The sequence below is a fragment of the Triturus cristatus genome, chromosome 9, assembly GCF_964204655.1.
Source record: "Triturus cristatus chromosome 9, aTriCri1.1, whole genome shotgun sequence".
Taxonomy (NCBI): Eukaryota; Metazoa; Chordata; class Amphibia; order Caudata; family Salamandridae; genus Triturus; species Triturus cristatus.
Genome location: NC_140592.1, coordinates 849,056,684 through 849,079,439, shown reverse-complemented (window position 1 = coordinate 849,079,439; position 22,756 = coordinate 849,056,684). Strand labels below are relative to the sequence as shown.

The window sequence follows — 22,756 nt, the reverse complement described above, 5'->3', positions numbered from 1 at the left end:
TATTTTTTGCTAATTTTACCTGTATTTATCCATATTTATTTTAGGTTTTGTGAAAAAATTAAGCTGAAATGTGTATATTTCTGCATTTATTTAATCAGTTAATGTACACTTGTGCCTGAACACCTGACAGGTTTTAATGATATATACACACTCAGATGATAAAATACACACTTCATTCAAGGTTGTGAAAATCTGATGTTTAAGGCTTTTTACTAAAGTTCCTATATTTTTTTAATCCCTTGCCTGTCAATCCGCACAACATTTGGCCTGGCAGTCATGATTGACAGCATTCAGAATCACTCAACAACAACCCAATTTCCGTTTTTAAGTACTAGAAAATCTATACATTAGACCAATTTAGTTAATAATTATCAAAAGGGAGGGCGTTCTGGCCTGCTTTGGGAAGTCTTCATTCTCTTATGCAGCTAGGACATGACATGGTGTCCTGACATGTTCAGGGGTATTAAATATTATTTGAATTGGAACACAATAGAAAAATAAAGGAATGTAAATAAATGCTAAAGTAGAATAGCCTTGAAGTTCTATGCATCATGTTTAAGGGTTCCTTGGCTGAAACAAGCAACCACTCTGACCAGGAAACAGTTCATTTAAACAAAGGATGTCTTGCAATGAGGGATCATTGGAGGTGGGAACATTGTGGAACACATATTGACTGTGGTGTTAACAAGAGAATGTATGGGTACTTTCAGCTTTTCAGACATACTGCCACAAACATCTTCAGAAGAGAACACATTCACTGGGTAGGGACAGAAATGGTTGGCAAGTTGTAGCCAAGAGGTTTAGGATCGGCAACTCAATATGAACCATTAAGATATATTTAGGGATACTTTGATTTGTTGAATTGTATATCCAGAAGGTGCTTTCATTGAGTGATTAACACTCCCCATAGTGATGAGTGGAGGTGAATGGCTTTCTGCTCCAGATCTTTTATGCAAGACTAAACACTTGGAACTCTATTGGTTAGATATTGTTTTAGTTTATTATTTCTTTATGTATTCATATATCATATGTGTGCTATATAGCAATAGACACTCCTTATATCTACTTGAGACTTGAGAGTTTGGACAGTTTGCTAAGGTTACTAAATGCATTGGGTTAATGTATCTATCTGCATGAGCTGGTATGTGGTTTACCCGCTGTATCTTAACAAGACATAATGTCCGGAGATTGCTTACATGAGAGCAGCATCTCCATGCGGCCTTGGCTTAAATTATGATATTAAGGTTCGTGTTAAACAGAGATTTCAGGGGTGGGGTGTTGCTCAGCAAGGAATGAACTGTGACAGCATTCAGGGTAAAGGCATAGTGTGGCATGGAGTGGGATCTGCACTCAACCGCCGTTATTTTGTCACTGCATCTCCTGGATGAGGCACCAGTCAAAGTCTTCTTTGAACTGTTTCTGTTGGATAATGAGGAGCCGTAGTTTGGTTGCAGTTTAAAAATAGATTGAGAGCATTCAGAGTCTAAAATCTACTTCAAAGCCTTTGTAGTTTCTGTAGACAACTTGCGCTGCTACCCCTATATATTTAATAATATATTATAATACAGTTATATTCAATAATTAGCCACACCCAGAATCTTTCTTACTGGTGACTTGCTAAGAACAGGAGGACATTTCAGATCATAGAAAGCTTGAGTGTGTTGCATTGTAAGAAATGTCTTGGGCCGGAAAATGAGAAAGGTAATAGACTAGTCTGCTGTAAACACACTTCTACCATTCAGAAAACATTTATTTACAGAAGCAAATGAACCTAAGCTTTTCTAGGGTACCCTTGGTACAACAGTTAGTAGCCTAGGTGGTTTCAAGACTTAACCATGCAAGAGGAATTGTCTGGTGATGAACAGAATATGCACAGTTCACTCAATTCACAAAAGGTTCTAAGATTAAAAAATATAATTTGCAGGCATAATAGGAAAATCTGGGTGTCTCAATGCTGATTCTGTAGATTTGACTTGGCTCAAATGCTGGTTTCTCATGTAGGGTCTGTGTTGGCCCAAAATGTGAATGTGGGAATTTTCTCCGTACATGTTTAAGTGCTCTTCCATGACTGATCTCTCTGAAAGCTGATATCCTCAAAGTGCACCTAACAATGTACACTGATTGGAACAAGAATGCTTAAGGTTTGTTTAAGTTTTTTTAATAAACTGTTTTAAAGTTAATGGGCAATGATCAGAGGCAGTGGATTTAATACAGTTCTATGGCTACAGCTTTTACAGTATACATATGAATTGAACACATTTTCCACATATTCGCATAATGTGTAGGTTACACACAAATGTTTGTTTGTTCAAATGGATGAAAATATTACTGTCAGATAATGTGCAGCATAATTTGCATTTTCTGCATAAACTAGATAACCTTGCTGCATAATTTTGTCCTCCATTCTGCATTATCCTTGAAGCACTGACAATGGTAATGCTTTGCAGAGTGCTTTGGGGACTGTCATTATACACACACACACACACCATAGGAAATGTATTTTTGTGTTTGCTAATAACTTTGCCGCCGTTTCACGAATCTCTGAGGTTTTATAGGAAACTGTTTTTTTGGTTTGCTAATAACTTTGCTGCTGTTTCACGAATCTCCAAGAAACTTTCCCAAAAAATGCTTTAACCACCTCAGCTCCATCCTGGAAAGTTTCAGGGCAGTCTGTTTAATGGGCTGAGAAAAAGCGGGGTCCCAAAATGCATCTACCCCATGTAATTTCCCATTGGAACTTTAGACACGGCTACAGCCAAAATGGCTAAACACCATTACACCAAATATGGCAATAAGCTAGATCTTTACCCAGAAAGCATGCTTTTTGTGATTTGGTGTAAATCCATTCAGCAGTTTTTGAAAAATTAAGGTTTAAAATATTTAGATATATCAGGCCTTGGTAGTACCACAGGACAGAGAGATGAAAAGGAAAAATCTGACTGCTGTCTCACATCAAGAAAGACATATGGCAGCTATTTTATTACTCGGGGACTGACTCCTTGTGTCCTGAAAAAAAAGTAAAATAACTTATAAGAGGACATGGCACACTCTGACACACGAGGTGCAGAGGTTGTTCTATCTTCCGTCACACAGTTGAGGGCACCTTTTCCTGTGTGCCTCATTTTCCTTAGTGATCAAAAAGATGGAGCTTGGGGAGGGGTTTAATAATCTATAGCAATAAAAGTCAATAGGCTCCGCAAACAAACTGAACACATGTGCATGTATTTTACAGATGATTGGACAGCATGTTATTGAATCCGGGAACATTTCAGAATATTTACAAAAGGAAACTCTTCGAATTTGCTTAGGAGAAGTGACACAGATTATTCCAAGGTTTGTAAAAAGCTTCCTTGCATCCTTCAGCTAACATTTGACTGTCTTTTCACATGTTGGTCTGTACAGTCGCTTTCATTTCACAGTGCTTTTATGAGAAAATGTTACCATCAGTACTGAAGGGTCAACCGACAGTTAGTTAGTGGGACATGGATAACTTTTATGCAAGTGGGATGATTTTTCAGACCTTCGATAGTGAGCCAGAAAGCAGTTCTAATCTCAGTAAAACTCCTTACTGTCACGTATTCATAGGTAATCAAACGTATTCTGTGTTGTTAACACAATTCAATTTACATTTATTTAGCAATTAAACCAATTTGTGTATAAGAACAGAGGCGATTGTATGCAAACTTGATTGGGTAATGTAAAAAGGAGTAATAATCGATTGCAGATTTTGAGAGTCTATTTCATTTTTCCTAATATATATTTATATAACATACATTTTACAAACAGTGCCTAAACCCCCCTAAACAGAAATATTTTGTTGTCTAATAATGTATTCTTATATGTTTGCGGTTGTTATGAGCATGTTTATAGGACCAACAAAGTTTCTGCCGACTGGTGGGAAAAAGTGCACAGTGACATTTTCTCAAGTTGCCAGGTCTGCAATCGTTCTGCAAACAGTAGCACTCAAAGACAGTTTCAGGGGCAGTGCAATGCAGTTCTGAATAGATGCCTGTTATGGGGGGTTTCGTAGACCTCTTGACAAAACGAGACCGGGAGGTATTCCTTCCAGGAAAAGATATAGGAAGTAGGCCTGGGCTAAAATTCCGTTCCGCTCGCGGAAATTGCGATAATTTGACATTTTCGCGTTCCGCGGAGAGCGCGAAAATGTCAAAATTTCCGCAATCCGCATCTTACCGGAATTTTTTTTCTTGCTCGCGCTGTAAAAAAATACATTCTCGCGTGCGCGCGATCGCCTTACCTGAATCCCCGCGTTCGCCGACAAGTTTTCCCGATCCGGTCACGTTCTTCATGAGATGTTGGATTGTTGGTAGCCATTTGCGCTGTCTCGCGACAGTTCGTGCCCACATTAACGTCATTTGTCACGCGATCACGTCATTTGTCGCGCGATCACGTCTTTCTTCTCGCGATCATGCACCGCGAGAGTATGAGATGATTGAGATCTCGCGCCCGTGAGCAACCGCATGGGTAAGTTGGCGAGCCGCGATCACGCAGAAAATACCGTGAATGGATGGGAAAAAACTTCTGCGTCTTCGCGATATTTCCGCGTGTTTGCGGAGATTTTTAACATTTTCACGATAGGTTGCAAAAGTGAATTTCGCAAATTCCGCCCACACCTAGTAGGAAGCCCAGAGGGAGCAGCACAAACACCTTTATATGTACTTTACTGCAGTGAAATGATGCTCCTGGTACCGTGCCATATCCCCAAGCATAGTCGAATATTTCACACCTACGTCTTCATTTCTGTCTGTAACAGCCTACATTTAGAAAATGGTGCTGCAAAATGAATAATTTGGTGCCATATTAATAAAAATAATATTGGCGAGGAAAGATGGAAATGCCATGCAAAACCTTAAGAAGAATGCCAAATGTAATCGCCGCTCTTTCCTACTGTGCGCTGTCCGGCCTTTGCTTGGGAGTATTATTGATTGCCTGTGGCTCCCAGTACTGCAATGATTTTGCCAATTTATTAAGACTGTATTTGTTTAGCCCTGCCAAAGCCGGATTCCAGGTTTAAGCCCTAAAAACACATACCATATTTACTGTCATAGATGCTGCAGTCACGTCCCACGTCATACATTCTTTAATCTCCACACAATTATTGCATGCATAACTCTCAAATATAAACTCATGGATTGGCCCAGTCACTGCTAGATAGTCACAGACAGGTAGGGTGTTGGCCTAAATGCATGGTTTATGCATGACTATACAACATTATTTCCACAGCATATGCAAATATATCGACCAGCTTCGGCTTTGACCGGAAAAGAACCCAATCAACAAAGGGGCTTGATACCACTGTGAGGTCACTTCCCGTGACAACATATTTTCCTTTGTTAGTTGAATCCCCATTTATTTTTAGGACGTGTCACTTGTCGATCATTCTGTATTTTTTCACCTGACTCAGTGCCCAAGTACAGTGGAGGGGGGAAAAAGTTAGTAAAGTAAGTAGTAAGACGAAGGGGGAAGGAAAAAGTAAGAAGAAGTAGAAGGAAGGCCGGGAAGAAAGAGTAAAAAAGACATTGGCCAGTAGAAGGCCAGAGAGAAGAGAAGAGGGTGAGTAAAATTAAGTTACTCTGCTATTGTGCTCCTGGGCACGCTGACAGATCCAGAAAAATTGGAATATTTGATAAGTTTCCCTTATAAGCACCCATAACATCTATGTCGTTTTAGCTCAAACAATGGTAAATTGCAAATTATAAAAGCAAGCTGGCGCACTGCACAATTGAGCCATGCAGGTTCTTGTATCATTCTTGGGGAAAAAACACCCTGATTTCTTTTCACTCTGACTATTGCCATCACACTAGTGACAATGCCGTAATGAGAATGCCGTTCGTAAACAATTATCCCCCATCTCAACGTCTTTGCATGAGAGAAACAAGCTGTTGCTGATGTTGGATAGTGTACAGAGCTATACAGTTTTCCTCTAGAAATTCGGGCATTTAACCCCTTCGCTGCTAGGCCTTTTCCCCTCCTGTGCTAAGCCTTTTTTGGGCTATTTGGGGTAGTGCGCGCTTAGGCCCCTGTAACTTTTTGACCACATTAGGTATCCACGCCAAATTTGCGTCCTTTTCTTCCAACATCATGGGGATTCTAAAGGTACCCAGGGTGTGTGGATTCTCCTAGAGGGTTCCCAGAAATTAGTCAAAATACAGCAAAATTTTGGTTTTTTTGTGAAAAATGGGAAAAACGGGCTGCAAATGAAAGCTTCTGGGTTTTTCTCTGCAAATGGTATCAAAAAAGGGTTTGTGGGGCTGAAATCACCATTTCTCCAGCTTTTAGGTAATGACAGAATTTTGTCAGAAAACCAACATTTTTTACACAGTTTTGGCATTTTTCTGGGACATACCCTCTTTTTGCTATTTTTTGTGCTTTCAACCTCCTTCCAGTTAATGGTAGAAATGGGTACAAAAACAATAATGGACCCTGGAAAGCTATACATTTTTGAAAAGTAGACAAAATTCTGAATTCAGCAAGGGGTCATTTGTGTAGATCCATCAAGGTTTCTTTATAGAAACTAACAGTTAAATATAGGAAAAATTAAAAATTAGTTGAAAAAACAGCCTTTTGAGTCAACGTTTTCACCTGTAACTTCTTCTAATTATCACATCTCTTAGAAAGCAATGTACCGTTACATCCACTGGACCTTCTTGGTTGTGGGGATATATAGGACTTGTAGGTTCACCAAGAGCCCAACGAACCCAGAGTAAAAAACTGAGCAGCATTTTGTAATGGTTTTTTTTTTGTTCCGGGTCTATAGCAATTATTGTGGGAAAATGTATACATGGAAAAATCGGTATGAAAGACACCTATGTATTTCTGAAATGGGAACAAACTACAGAGTTTAGAAACAGTGCATATTTGCACATTTTCGAAATTGGGAATACTCATACTTGCATGACAATTATTGGTCATTTTTCAAAATGACTTTTTTTTTACACAATGTCTTTCATTTGGAAGGGATAAATGCATCCAAAATCAATAGGTAATAACAGTTGCTTTACAAATCTGAACTACCCTAAGTCTCCCGATAAAAATGTTACCTCACTTGTGTGGGTAGGCATAGTGCCCACGACAGGAAGTGGCTCAAAACCTAAGCTGAACACACCACATTTTCACCCTGAAAATTTACACTTTTTTTGCGAAGAGTCTAGCTGTAGTTTTTGAACCCTAGCCCTCCCGGCACCTAGGGAAACCTAGCAAACCTATACATTTTTGAAAACTAGACATCCAGGGGAATCCAGGATGGGGTGACTTGACTGCCTCCCACCATGGTCTGTTACCCAGAATCCCTTGCAAACGTAAAAAAATGACAAAAAAAAACAAATTTTCCCCATATTTCTGGGATGGAAAGTTCTGGAATCTGCGTGGATCCACAAATTTCCACCCACCCCGCGTTCCCTAAAGTCCTACGAGAAAAATGGTACCTCACTTGTGCGGGTCGGCCTAGTGCCCGCGACAGGAAACGGCGCAAAATGCAAGGTGGTCACACCTCAATTTTGCAGTGAAAAATGACCCCTTTTTGGCAAAGTGACTAGCTGTAGTTTTTGAACCCTAGCCCTGCCGGCACCTAGGGAAACTTAGCAAACCTATACATTTTTGAAAAGTAGACACCCAGGGGAATCGAGGATGGGGTGACTTGACTGCCTCCCACTATGGTCTGTTACCCAGAATCCCTTGCAAACGTAAACAAATGACAAAAAAAACACATTTCCCCCACATTTCTGGGATGGAAAGTTCTGGAATCTGCGTGGATCCACAAATTTCGACCCACCCCGCGTTCCCCAAAGTCCTACGAGAAAAATGGTACCTCACTTGTGCGGGTCGGCCTAGTGCCCGCGACAGGAAATGGCGCAAAACGCAACGTGGTCACACCTCAATTTTGCAGTGAAAAATGACCCTTTTTTGGCAAAGTGACTAGCTATAGTTTTTGAACCCTAGCCCTGCGGGCACCTATGGAAACCTAGCAAACCTATACATTTTTGAAAACTAGACACCCAGGGGAATCCAGGATGGGGTGACTTGACTGCCTCCCACCATGGTCTGTTACCCAGAATCCCTTGCAAACGTAAAGAAATGACAAAAAAAACACATTTTCCCCACATTTCTGGGATGGAAAGTTCTGGAATCTGCGTGGATCCACAAATTTCCACCCACCCCGTGTTCCCCAAAGTCCTACGAGAAAAATGGTACCTCACTTGTGCGGGTCGGCCTAGTGCCCGCGACAGGAAACGGCGCAAAACGCAACGTGGTCACACCTCAATTTTGCAATGAAAAATGACCCCTTTTTGGCAAAGTGACTAGCTGTAGTTTTTGAACACTAGCCCTGCCGGCACCTAGGGAAACCTAGCAAACCTATACATTTTTGAAAACTAGACACCCAGGGGAATCCAGGATGGGGTGACTTGACTGCCTCCCACCATGGTCTGTTACCCAGAATCCCTTGCAAACGTAAAAAAATGACAAAAAAAACACATTTTCCCCACATTTCTGGGATGGAAAGTTCTGGAATCTGCGTGGATCCACAAATTTCCACCCACCCCGCGTTCCCCAAAGTCCTACGAGAAAAATGTTACCTCACTTGTGCGGGTCAGCCTAGTGCCCGCGACAGGAAACGGCGCAAAACGCAACATGGTCACACCTCAATTTTGCAGTGAAAAATGACCCTTTTTTGGCAAAGTGACTAGCTGTAGTTTTTGAACCCTAGCCCTGCCGGCACTTAGGGAAACCTAGCAAACCTATACATTTTTGAAAACTAGACACCCAGGGGAATCCAGGATGGGGTGACTTGACTGCCTCCCACCATGGTCTGTTACCCAGAATCCCTTGCAAACGTAAAAAAATGACAAAAAAAACACATTTTCCCTACATTTCTGGGATGGAAAGTTCTGGAATCTGCGTGGATCCACAAATTTCCACCCACCCCGCGTTCCCCAAAGTCCTACGAGAAAAATGGTACCTCACTTGTGCGGGTCGGCCTAGTGCCCGCGACAGGAAATGGCGCAAAACGCAACGTGGTCACACCTCAATTTTGCAGTGAAAAATAACCCGTTTTTTGGCAAAGTGACTAGCTGTAGTTTTTGAACCCTAGCCCTGCCGGCACCTAGGGAAACCTAGCAAACCTATACATTTTTGAAAACTAGACACCCAGGGGAATCCAGGATGGGGTGACTTGACTGCCTCCCACCATGGTCTGTTACCCAGAATCCCTTGCAAACGTAAAAAAATGACAAAAAAACACATTTTCCCCACATTTCTGGGATGGAAAGTTCTGGAATCTGCGTGGATCCACAAATTTCCACCCACCCCGCGTTCCCCAAAGTCCTATGAGAAAAATGATACCTCACTTGTGCGGGTCGGCCTAGTGCCCGCGACAGGAAACGGCGCAAAACGCAACGTGGTCACACCTCAATTTTGCAGTGAAAAATGACCCTTTTTTGGCAAAGTGACTAGCTGTAGTTTTTGAACCCTAGCCCTGCCGGCACTTAGGGAAACATAGCAAACCTATACATTTTTGAAAACTAGACACCCAGGGGAATCCAGGATGGGGTGACTTGACTGCCTCCCACCATGGTCTGTTACCCAGAATCCCTTGCAAACGTAAAAAAAGACAAAAAAACACATTTTCCCCACATTTCTGGGATGGAAAGTTCTGGAATCTGCGTGGATCCACAAATTTCCACCCACCCGCGTACCCCAAAGTCCTACGAGAAAAATGGTACCTCACTTGTGTGGGTCGGCCTAGTGCCCGCGACAGGAAACGGCGCAAAATGCAACGTGGTCACACCTCAATTTTGCAGTGAAAAATGACCCTTTTTTGGCAAAGTGACTAGCTGTAGTTTTTGAACCCTAGCCCTGTCGGCACTTAGGGAAACCTAGCAAACCTATACATTTTTGAAAACTAGACACCCAGGGGAATCCAGGATGGGGTGACTTGACTGCCTCCCACCATGGTCTGTTACCCAGAATCCCTTGCAAACGTAAAAAAAAGACAAAAAAAACACATTATCCCCACATTTCTGGGATGGAAAGTTCTGGAATCTGCGTGGATCCACAAATTTCCACCCACCCCGCGTTACCCAAAGTCCTACGAGAAAAATGGTACCTCACTTGTGCGGGTCGGCCTAGTGCCCGCGACAGGAAACGGCGCAAAACGCAACGTGGTCACACCTCAATTTTGCAGTGAAAAATGACCCTTTTTTGGCAAAGTGACTAGCTGTAGTTTTTTAACCCTAGCCCTTAGGGAAACCTAGCAAACCTATACATTTTTGAAAACTAGACACCCAGGGGAATCCAGGATGGGGTGACTTGACTGCCTCCCACCATGGTCTGTTACCCAGAATCCCTTGCAAACGTAAAAAAATGACAAAAAAACACATTTTCCCCACATTTCTGGGATGGAAAGTTCTGGAATCTGCGTGGATCCACAAATTTCCACCCACCCCGCATTCCCCAAAGTCATACGAGAAAAATGGTACCTCTCTTGTGCGGGTCGGCCTGGTGCCTGCGACAGGAAACGGCGCAAAACGCAAGGTGGTCACACCTCAATTTTGCAGTGAAAAATGACCCTTTTTTGGCTAAGTGACTAGCTGTAGTTTTTGAACTCTAGCCCTGCCGGCACCTAGGGAAACCTACCAAACCCAGACATTTCTGAAAACTAGACACCCGGCGGCTTCCAAGGAAGTATGGCTTGCGTGGATCCCCCAACGTTTCCTTACCCAGAATCCCCTGCAAACCTCAATTTTTGCTGAAAAAATCACTTTTTTCACACATTTTGGGGTGGGAAAGTAGTGGCATCACCGGGCTCACACAAATTTACCACCACCCAGCGTTCCCCCAGGTCTCCCGGTAAAAATGGTGCCTCACTTGTGTGGGAGGCCCAAGTACCCGCGGCAGGCAAGGACCCAAAACGTAGTGAGGCGACATCAAAATGGCCTATCGCAAAACCACCTGGTTTTGCAAGGGGGGTCACTTTGGTTTTTGGCCCGGTGCTCGGCGGCCATCTAGGGAAACCTACCAAACCCATGCATTTCTGAAAACTAGACACCCGGCGGCTTCCAGGGAGGTATGGCTTGCGTGGATCCCCCAACGTTTCCTTACCCAGAATCCCCTGCAAACCTCAATTTTTGCTGAAAAAATCACTTTTTTTACACATTTTGGGGTGGGAAAGTAGTGGCATCACCGGGCTCACACAAATTTACCACCACCCAGCGTTCCCCCAGGTCTCCTGGTAAAAATGGTGCCTCACTTGTGTGGGAGGCCCAAGTACCCGCGGCAGGCAAGGGCCCAAAACGTAGTGACGCGACATCAAAATGGCCTATCGCAAAACCACCTGGTTTTGCAAGGGGGGTCACTTTGGTTTTTGGCCCGGTGCTCGGCGGCCATCTAGGGAAACCTACCAAACCCATGCATTTCTGAAAACTAGACACCCGGCAGCTTCCAGGGAGGTATGGCTTGCGTGGATCCCCCAACGTTTCCTTACCCAGAATCCCCTGCAAACCTCAATTTGTGCTGAAAAAAACACTTTTTTCACACATTTTGGGGTGGGAAAGTAGTGGCATCACCGGGCTCACACAAATTTACCACCACCCAGCGTTCCCCCAGGTCTCCCGGTAAAAATGGTGCCTCACTTGTGTGGGAGGCCCAAGTACCCGCGGCAGGCAAGGGCCCAAAACGTAGTGAGGCGACATCAACATTGCCTATCCCAAATGTCCCATCACTACGTTTTGGCCCCTTGCCTGCCGCGGGTACTTGGGCCTCCCACACAAGTGAGGCACCATTTTTAAAGGGAGACCTGGGGGAACGCTGGGTGGTGGTAAATTTGTGTGAGCCCGGTGATGCCACTACCTTCCCACCCCAAAATGTGTGAAAAAAGTGATTTTTTCAGCAAAAATTGAGGTGTGCAGGAGATTCTGGGTAAGGAAACGTTGGGGGATCCACGCAAGCCATACCTCCCTGGAAGCCGCCGGGTGTCTAGCTTTCAGAAATGCATGTGTTTGGTAGGTTTCCCTAGATGGCCGCCGAGCACCGGGCCAAAAACCAAAGTGACCCCCCTTGCAAAACCAGGTGGTTTTGCGATAGGCCATTTTGATGTCGCCTCACTACGTTTTGGGCCCTTGCCTGCCGCGGGTACTTGGGCCTCCCACACAAGTGAGGCACCATTTTTACCGGGAGACCTGGGGGAACGCTGGGTGGTGGTAAATTTGTGTGAGCCCGGTGATGCCACTACTTTCCCACCCCAAAATGTGTGAAAAAAGTGATTTTTTCAGCAAAAATTGAGGTTTGCAGGGGATTCTGGGTAAGGAAACTTTGGGGGATCCACGCAAGCCATACCTCCCTGGAAGCCGCCGCGTGTCTAGTTTTCAGAAATGCGTGGGTTTGGTAGGTTTCCCTAGATGGCCGCCGAGCACCGGGCCAAAAACCAAAGTGACCCCCCTTGCAAAACCAGGTGGTTTTGCGATAGGCCATTTTGATGTCGCCTCACTACTTTTTGGGCCCTTGCCTGCCGCGGGCACTTGGGCCTCCCACACAAGTGAGGCACCATTTTTACCGGGAGAACTGGGGGAACGCTGGGTGGTGGTAAATTTGTGTGAGCCCGGTGATGCCACTACTTTCCCACCCCAAAATGAGTGAAAAAAGTGATTTTTTCAGCAAAAATTGAGGTTTGCAGGGGATTCTGGGTAAGGAAACGTTGGGGGATCCACGCAAGCCATACCACCCTGGAAGCCGCCGGGTGTCTAGTTTTCAGAAATGCATGGGTTTGGTAGGTTTCCCTAGATGGCCGCCGAGCACCGGGCCAAAAACCAAAGTGACCCCCCTTGCAAAACCAGGTGGTTTTGCGATAGGCCATTTTGATGTCGCCTCACTACTTTTTGGGCCCTTGCCTGCCGCGGGTACTTGGGCCTCCCACACAAGTGAGGCACCATTTTTACCGGGAGACCTGGGGGAACGCTGGGTGGTGGTAAATTTGTGTGAGCCCGGTGATGCCACTACTTTCCCACCCCAAAATGTGTGAAAAAAGTGATTTTTTCAGCAAAAATTGAGGTTTGCAGGGGATTCTGGGTAAGGAAACGTTGGGGGATCCATGCAAGCCATACCTCCCTGGAAGCCGCCGGGTGTCTAGTTTTCAGAAATGCATGGGTTTGGTAGGTTTCCCTAGATGGCCGCCGAGCACCGGGCCAAAAACCAAAGTGACCCCCCTTGCAAAACCAGGTGGTTTTGCCATAGGCCATTTTGATGTCGCCTCACTACGTTTTGGGCCCTTGCCTGCCGCGGGTACTTGGGCCTCCCACACAAGTGAGGCACCATTTATACCGGGAGACCTGGGGGAACGCTGGGTGGTGGTAAATTTGTGTGAGCCCGGTGATGCCACTACTTTCCCACCCCAAAATGTGTGAAAAAAGTGATTTTTTCAGCAAAAATTGAGGTTTGCAGGGGATTCTGGGTAAGGAAACGTTGGGGGATCCACGGGCCAAAAACCAAAGTGACCCCCCTTGCAAAACCAGGTGGTTTTGCCATAGGCCATTTTGATGTCGCCTCACTACGTTTTGGGCCCTTGCCTGCCGCGGGTACTTGGGCCTCCCACACAAGTGAGGCACCATTTTTACCGGGAGACCTGGGGGAACGCTGGGTGGTGGTAAATTTGTGTGAGCCCGGTGATGCCACTACTTTCCCACCCCAAAATGTGTGAAAAAAGTGATTTTTTCAGCAAAAATTGAGGTTTGCAGGGGATTCTGGGTAAGGAAACGTTGGGGGATCCACGCAAGCCATACCTCCCTGGAAGCCGCCGGGTGTCTAGTTTTCAGAAATGCATGGGTTCGGTAGGTTTCCCTAGATGGCCGCCGAGCACCGGGCCAAAAATCAAAGTGACCCCCCTTGCAAAACCAGGTGGTTTTGCGATAGGCCATTTTGATGTCGCCTCACTACTTTTTGGGCCCTTGCCTGCCGCGGGTACTTGGGCCTCCCACACAAGTGAGGCACCATTTTTACCGGGAGACCTGGGGGAACGCTGGGTGGTGGTAAATTTGTGTGAGCCCGGTGATGCCACTACTTTCCCACCCCAAAATGTGTGAAAAAAGTGATTTTTTCAGCAAAAATTGAGGTTTGCAGGGGATTCTGGGTAAGGAAACGTTGGGGGATCCACGCAAGCCATACCTCCCTGGAAGCCGCCGGGTATCTAGTTTTCAGAAATGCATGGGTTTGGTAGGTTTCCCTAGATGGCTGCCGAGCACCGGGCCAAAAACCAAAGTGACCCCCCTTGCAAAACCAGGTGGTTTTGCGATAGGCCATTTTGATGTCGCCTCACTACGTTTTGGGCCCTTGCCTGCCGCGGGTACTTGGGCCTCCCACACAAGTGAGGCACCATTTTTACCGGGAGACCTGGGGGAACGCTGGGTGGTGGTAAATTTGTGTGAGCCCGGTGATGCCACTACTTTCCCACCCCAAAATGTGTGAAAAAAGTGATTTTTTCAGCAAAAATTGAGGTTTGCAGGGGATTCTGGGTAAGGAAACGTTGGGGGATCCATGCAAGCCATACCTCCCTGGAAGCCGCCGGGTGTCTAGTTTTCAGAAATGCATGGGTTTGGTAGGTTTCCCTAGATGGCCGCCGAGCACCGGGCCAAAAACCAAAGTGACCCCCCTTGCAAAACCAGGTGGTTTTGCCATAGGCCATTTTGATGTCGCCTCACTACGTTTTGGGCCCTTGCCTGCCGCGGGTACTTGGGCCTCCCACACAAGTGAGGCACCATTTATACCGGGAGACCTGGGGGAACGCTGGGTGGTGGTAAATTTGTGTGAGCCCGGTGATGCCACTACTTTCCCACCCCAAAATGTGTGAAAAAAGTGATTTTTTCAGCAAAAATTGAGGTTTGCAGGGGATTCTGGGTAAGGAAACGTTGGGGGATCCACGCAAGCCATACCTCCCTGGAAGCCGCCGGGTGTCTAGTTTTCAGAAATGCGTGGGTTTGGTAGGTTTCCCTAGATGGCCGCCGAGCACCGGGCCAAAAACCCAAGTGACCCCCCTTGCAAAACCAGGTGGTTTTGCGATAGGCCACTTTGATGTCGCCTCACTACGTTTTGGGCCCTTGCCTGCCGTGGGTACTTGGGCCTCCCACACAAGTGAGGCACCATTTTTACCGGGAGACCTGGGGGAACGCTGGGTGGTGGTAAATTTGTGTGAGCCCGGTGATGCCACTACTTTCCCACCCCAATATGTGTGAAAAAAGTGATTTTTTCAGCAAAAATTGAGGTTTGCAGGGGATTCTGGGTAAGGAAACGTTGGGGGATCCACGCAAGCCATACTTCCTTGGAAGCCGCCGGGTGTCTAGTTTTCAGAAATGTGTGGGTTTGGTAGGTTTCCCTAGATGGCCGCCGAGCACCGGGCCAAAAACCAAAGTGACCCCCCTTGCAAAACCAGATTATCTATTGTTCCTACAGCGTGAGAATTTTGGAATAATATTGCAAAGAAAATGTGGCAGACATTTTGAGGTTTGCAGGACATTGGAGATAAAAACATTTTTTGAATTCACAAGAGAGACATCACCATGAACTCCCACGGGTTTTCGACAATATCTACAGTTGGTGGGTTATTCTTGCATGGAAAGTGTACCTTGGCAGAGAAACTAAAGACAAAGATTCCTGCACAACCATCTATTCCTCAAACACACACACATACTGGTTGGATTTGGCACGAGGGCGAGTCATGGTTCAGTGTATTAAATTTTATTAACAAGAGATTTCACAAAAATGAAATGCACTGTCAATAATTAAATTCACAAAAAACCAAACCAATGACTCACTGCTCGTTTGCTGTTAAGCCACGTCAAGGCACCAACCACTTTACAGGCCATTCACACACCTTTCATACGTGATACAAACAAGACCATTCGCACCACCAGGCACAAAAGCAACACATTACAAAATTCACCAAAAAGGGACAAGGTACACCCTGCTTCAGAAAGACAAATATTACTGCACAGCCATCTAATCCGCAAGCACACACACATACTGGTTGGATTTGGCACGAGGGTGAGTGATGGTTCAGTAGATACAATTGTATTAGCAAGTGATTTCACAGAAATGAAATGCACTGGTAATAATTGAAAGGGCGAGAAACTGAACCATTGACTCACAGCTCGTGAGCTGTAAAGCCACGACAAGGCACCAACCTCTTTACAGGCCATTCATACACCTTTCATACGTGTGAGACATACAAAACCATTCACACCGCCAGCCGCGGGCCCATCACATAACAAAACTCACACCAGCACACAGCGCCATTCAAGGGCCCATCACTTTCACACGCCCACAATCCAGACACAGCAACTACACAGGCTGATGGATTGCGTGGAGTGGCACTCAGCTAGCAGTGTGTGTAGTGACCAGCAGAAAGTCACTACTCACACACAGCCAGCAGAGCACCAGTCCACACACACCGCTAGCCAAACACCAGTCCACGCACACCGCTAGCCAAGCGCCAGTCCACGGACACCACCAGCCAAGCACCAGTCCGCACACACCACCAGTCCACGCACACCGCCAGCCAAGTACCAGTCCACGCACACCGCCAGCCAAGCACCATTCCCCGCACACCGCCAGCCACGCTCCAGTACACGCACACCACCAGCCAAGCTCCAGTCCGCGGACACCACCAGCCAAGCACCAGTCCACACACACCACCAGTCCACGCACACCGCCAGCCAAGTACCAGTCCACGCACACCGCCTGCCAAGCACCATTCCACGCACACTGCCAGCCAAGCTCCAGTCCACGCACACCACCAGCCACGCACCAGTCCACGCACACCGCCAGTCCATGCACACCGCCAGCCAAGCACCATTCCACGCACACCACCAACCAAGTGCCAGTCCACACACACCAACAGCCAAGCGCAAGCCTACACACACCGCCATCACATTTAGGACTTTTTTAGAAAAAAATAAAAACACAAACAAATTGCAAATAGATACAAATCTTCTAACAGAAAATCAGCAACTAAATACATTGCACTAACACCAACCTTGAAACAGAATCAAATTATCCAAAGAATACAGACCAGGCAGTTCACTTTACCACTCAAGAATCCTCCCAAAAATTCTTTCATGTGTGGTACGCTCTAAAACAAGCAGAGAGACACATGCAGGATGAGAAGGACAGTCGGGGCAGTACATACGACTCTCCTTCCGCAAACCTTTTCGCCAACAGACTCTACATCTCCTACTGGGAAAATCTTTTGCGGGTGTGGGAGGAATGTGATCTGGAAAGTGGCGTTCTTTCAATCTAGCAACATCCTCCACCAGTCCAACTCTAGGAACACTTGCCTGTTCCACTACAACAAGGCTGCCTATTACAGACTCCTGAAACTCAGCAAAAGTCATCTTTGACTCAGGGCAAGAATCCTGGAACACAACAAAAGCATTAAACATTGTCAAGTGGAAAAGATGGATAGCCAACTTCTTGTACCAAATGTAAGCCTTACGAAGAGCAGTGTAAGGTTCCAACCTCTGATCTACTCTGTCAACACCACCCATGTGCCTATTATAGTCTAAAATGCACACAGGTTTGCACGCTTCAGCGACCTGACCCCAAACAGTCACAGGTGCAGTGCTTTCATCATGGATGGTAGTCAGCATGTAGACATCTCTCCTGTCTGTAAACTTCACAGCAAGAAGCTCCTGGCAACGCAACGCACTGCACTGTCCCCGCACAAGCTTTTGACAAACAAGTTATTTCGGGAAACCTTTACGGTTAGAGCGGATTGTGCCACAAGCAAGAGTGTCCACTTTGGCCAATTCCCTGAACAACCGCACACCAGTGTCGAAGTTATCTACATATAAATGGTGGCCTTTGTTAAAAAATCCTCTTCCAAGTTCCCAAACATTTTTCTCAGTCACTCCAAAAGTGGACGGACAACCAGGGAGGTTAAACCTAGATTCCTTACCGGTGTACACCCTGAAATTAGAGACATATCCAGTCCTACTGTCACACAGCATATACAGCTTTATTCCATAGCGTGCCCTCTTACTAGGAATGTATTGCCTAAAAACCAAGCGGCCCTTGAACAACACCAAAGACTCATCCACTGCAATTTCTTTCCCAGGGGCATAAATCTCAGAAAATCGATCAACAAAGTGATCAAGGACAGGCCTAATCTTAAAAGGACGGTCACAGTCAGGGTGATCTCGTGGCAACGCTAAACCATTATCAACAAAATGCATCATCCGAAGCAGAAGCAAATACCTGTCACGACTCATGACTGCCGGAAAAATAGGCGTTGCCATCAAGGGACTGCTAGACCAATATGAAGACATTGATGGCTTCCTTAGCAAGCCCATCAAAAAAGTTAAACCCAAGAACTTCTTCATCTCTTCAACATTTGTGGGAGTCCACCGGGTAGCTCTAGAGTGTGGCTTAAGACTCTCACAGTTGTCCCTCAAAAACTGTTCGGCATACAAATTAGTCTGCTCAACAATCTCTGCAAAAAACACATCGTCCATAAACAACTGAAAAAAATTTACTGGCAAAAAGTTTTCAGTATTCACTCTAGACCCTGGAACACCAGTAAACTCTGGCAATGCCGGCTGCACCATGCCAGGGGCAACCCAGAGGTCATCACTTTCAAAGGGAAGCCTTGCAGCCCCAGCCTGCAGCCCAGATGCCTCTTGCCGCACTACACCAACGGGAAGCCTTGCAGCCGCAGGCTGCAGCCCAGAAGCCTCTTGCCGCACTACACCAACGGGAAGCCTTGCAGCCCCAGGCTGCAGCCCAGATGCCTCTTGCCGCACTATCGGCACATCAGTCTCCTCCGCTAACACAGGCACTTCATCCGCACTAAGAGTATCTTCATCATCCGATGACTCCATACGGAGAGACAACTCACTGCCAGAATCGTCCCCTGCCTGCTCTCCCTCAGATGCAGAGTCAGTCTCTGAACCAATATCAGAGGAAGACTCAAACAGCAAACCAACAACCTGCTGAGCAGTAATCCTGCGGCTAGCCATTATACTTACTAAGATAGAAGACTGCACAAACAAGTCAACAACAACCAACAATGTGCAAACCAAGTAAGTAAAGAAATGTGTACCTTTATCACAAAGATCAATGTACTCAAAAACTATACAATTCAATTACAAGAGACAGCTGCACTCACCAGAAACCAACTCTGCAGTGACACAGCAAAAACCAACGATATCCAACTAGAAAGAAGAAAAAAAACAAATTACTCACAAGACAACAAAATACACATCGAGTACCAATGCAAAAAGTTTTTGACACTCAAAAACCAAACATACTGCTATTATTACACCATTTGCAAAAAAAAAAAACAGGGAGAGAAATCAAACACATTTACATTGTACAAAAAAAAGTCTCTTACCAAACTAATCAAACAGCAGAACAAAACGGCAAACTGAAAAGAGCAAAAGCCTTCACCTAGAACAAAAAAGTTAAAAAAAAAACATTACAATTGCAATTCACAAAAAATATAACAATAAACATTTTAACATGCTATGTCACTACCCAAATGGTCAATCGGGTTGTGTGCCAGGTGGGGCTACTCAATCCCGGGGCGGGTGAGCCAAATACATATTATAAAAAATTGCACCCTGGAAGTGAGGGGGCAGAAAAGTCTTCAAAAAAAATTGGGGGCCCAGGATGCGACCCTTGCCCAAGGCGTCGCTTCCTACAATGATAATAAGATCCCTGGTGTCTAGTGGGCTTTTCTGCCCCCCCCTGGGAGCAGAAACGGCGAAAAAATAAAACCGATCTACCCCCAGAGGGGGCAGAAAAGTCTTCAAAAAAATTAGGGGCCCAAGGAAGCGACCCTTGCCCAAGGGGTCGCCCAAGGGGTCGCTTCCTACAATAATATTTATATCCCTGGTGTCCAGTGGGCTTTTCTGCCCGCCCTGGGAGCAGAAACGGCGAAAAAATAAACCGATCTGCCCCCAGAGGGGGCAGAAAAGACTTCCAATTATTATGGGGGCAATGGAAGCGACCCTTGCCCAAGGGGTCGCTCCCCAAATACGGAAACACACATCCCTGGTGTCACGATCGCGACGCTGTGCGCGATCGTGGAGCAGGAATGCCCTGTATTGAGACATCAGGGGAGAGGAAATACTCTTTCCTCTCCCCCGATGCCTCAATACTTTGAAAATCCCTCCCGCGGCCCCACCCGAGCACAAAACTCACGTCTCCTCCCTGGGACGCCTGGAAACAAATGGCTTCCAGGCATCCCAGCGCTTCCTGATGACGCCGGCGCGCGCTGTGCGCGCTGACGTCATGGGGAAGCGTGGGGGGGCTCGGGGGTGGCAGCGGAAGATCTTCCGCTGCCACCCCCCTCTGTGGGGGCACGATCGATGCCCCAGGGGGGGAGCGCCAGCGCTTCCCCCGGGGGCTGTGCTCATGACGGAGCGGTTCCGTCATGAGCACAGCCCAACCGATGCTCATGACGGAACCGTTCCGTCATGAGCATCGAAGGGGTTAATGTCATTAGTATCTCAAAGTTCAAGTTACAGGAAAATTGCAAAGTTTTTTAAAATATTTAAACAAATTAAAAACAGTTTTCTAGAAATACGTCTGTTAAAAAATACACCTTAGATAAAAATTCTCTGGCAGAAATATGTTTTCGGAAAATTCTTCCACAAACACATTTTACAAGACTTTTTATCCACAAATAAGACTGCCCTTTTTGCAAATTGTTTTTCATTTGATACGAAGCAGAAAATTTGCAAACTTCTTCAAAATTTCAGGTAAAATTAAATTTCTCCCACAGATGTGCGTGGGCACGCAAGGCTGGCCTGGAAAGTCCAGGAATCCTGTTGTGCCCTGGAGGCAGGGCCACTTTGATCATGCCGGATGGGCATATAAATCACTGATTCCCGGGATGCCAGGCTAGGCTCAGAGGTCCAGAATTCCTATTGTGCCCTGGAGGTAGGGCCATTTTGATCGTGGTGGACTGGTGCGTAAAACTCTGATTTCTTACCCACGGCGCGGGGTGCAAAGCTTGACTCGAAGGCCCAGAATTCCTGTTGTGACCTGGAGGCGGGGAACTTTGATTGTGCCTGATGAGCGCATAAAGCTCTGATTCCTTACCCACAGGATGGAAGGCTAGACTCAAAGGCCCAGAATTCTTGTTGTGCCCTGGAGGCAGGGCCACTTTGATCGCGCCGAACGGGCGCATAACAAACCGATTCCTTGCTAGGCCTGGGCAAAAATTTCGTTCCGTTCGCGGAAATTGCGATAATTTGACATTTTTGCGTTCCGCGGAGAGCGCGAAAATGTCAAAAATTCCGGTTTCCGCAGCTTGGCGATAATTTGTTTCTTGCTCGCGCTGTAAAATGATACATTCTTGCGCGCGCGCGATCGCCTTACCTGAATCCCTGCGTTCGCCGACAAGTTTTCTTGATCCGGTCGCGTTCTCCATGAGATGTTGTATTGTTTTTAGCCATTTGCGCTGTCTCGCGACAGTTCGCGCCCGCAGTGACGTCATGCGTCGCGCGATCACGTCTTTCTTCTCGCGATCATGCACCGCGAGAACAACTCAAAACAAGATGGCCGCGCCCGCAAGCAACCACATGGGTAAGTTGGCGACCCGCAACCATGCAGAAAATCTCGCGAACATGCCGGAAAAAAACTTCCGCATTTTCGCGATATTTCTGCTTGTTTGCGATAATTTTAAACATTCTCGCGATAATTTGCGAAGGTTAATTCCGCAAATTCTGCCCACCCCTATTCCTTGCCCATGGTGGTGAGGCAAGGCTCGACTCGAAGATGCATTCTTGATTCCTTTCTTTACTCTCTATATCAATCAATTAGAAAGTATTCTTTATGGAGGGTAACTATGATGTGCCCTATGTCAGACGGTGCCCAATTCCTGCACTATTGTATGCAGACAATACATTCTTAATAGCCAGAACGTCATTGGCTCTTTAACATTTTTTTTTTAATTCATTTGTGGCTTGTTCTTTGGATTTAGGCACAAATTTTAAAAAATCACATGTAATGGTGTTAGGCCATAGATGCACCAAATGTCGATTTTTTTGTGCATGATAATATTATTAGGAAGGTTAACTCAGATCCATATCTAGGATTGTTATTTGATTTGGTCTTCTAGATCAATGATTTTTATGAGATCAATATCTTCTAGTCTAGATTTGGTGCCAGACTCGGCAATAGTCCCTTACCAGCTATTTTAAAAGATTTATGAGACAAAATGTGTCTCTGTTGCTACTTATGGAATCTATATCTGGGAGCACGCTGGTGTTTCTCTCCTTCAAAAAGTGGAAAAACAATTTGTGAAAGAATTGTTATTGCTTTCGAACAGTTCTGCCTCTAAGAGTTGGGTGTTGGTTGCCTTACTGATATTGTGAAATGCGTCCCTTATTACAGTGGATCTGGGTTAGGTTTAAGCCAGAAGATGAGTTAAAACGCTTGATAATAAGAGACTGTATTGCTTTGAATGGATCTAACAGAATTCCCTGGTTCTGTTTTGTCAAGAGATCTTTTACTGAATTTCCGTGACCAGAAATTTTCAATAAGCCAGATAAGCTTGTGAAGACAGACTTCCTTTGGACAAAGAACGCTTTCATGCATTTACTCAAGTCCATAAGGAAAAGTTTGGGGTTGGCTAATCCATCACTTAGATCTCATGTTATGTTGTTAACCTCGCAAACTCTTAAACCTCACTCAAAACTAGGACTGTATTCTCATCATTGTTTTTTTATTGACTAGATTTAGGGTCTTA

At 45.7% G+C, this 22,756-nt stretch overlaps 1 protein-coding gene across 5 annotated transcripts in view; it reads left to right on the top strand.

Annotated features, from left to right (window-relative positions):
- The window catches only part of EXOC3L4 (exocyst complex component 3 like 4), a 486,275-nt gene that overhangs the window by 257,440 nt on the left and 206,079 nt on the right, over positions 1-22,756 (top strand). For all 5 annotated transcript variants that reach the window (XM_085626317.1, XM_085626315.1, XM_085626318.1 and 2 more), the window contains one exon: positions 3,233-3,333. In XM_085626317.1, coding sequence (XP_085482443.1) covers positions 3,233-3,333 — 101 coding nt within the window. The remainder of the gene's footprint in view (positions 1-3,232; positions 3,334-22,756) is intronic.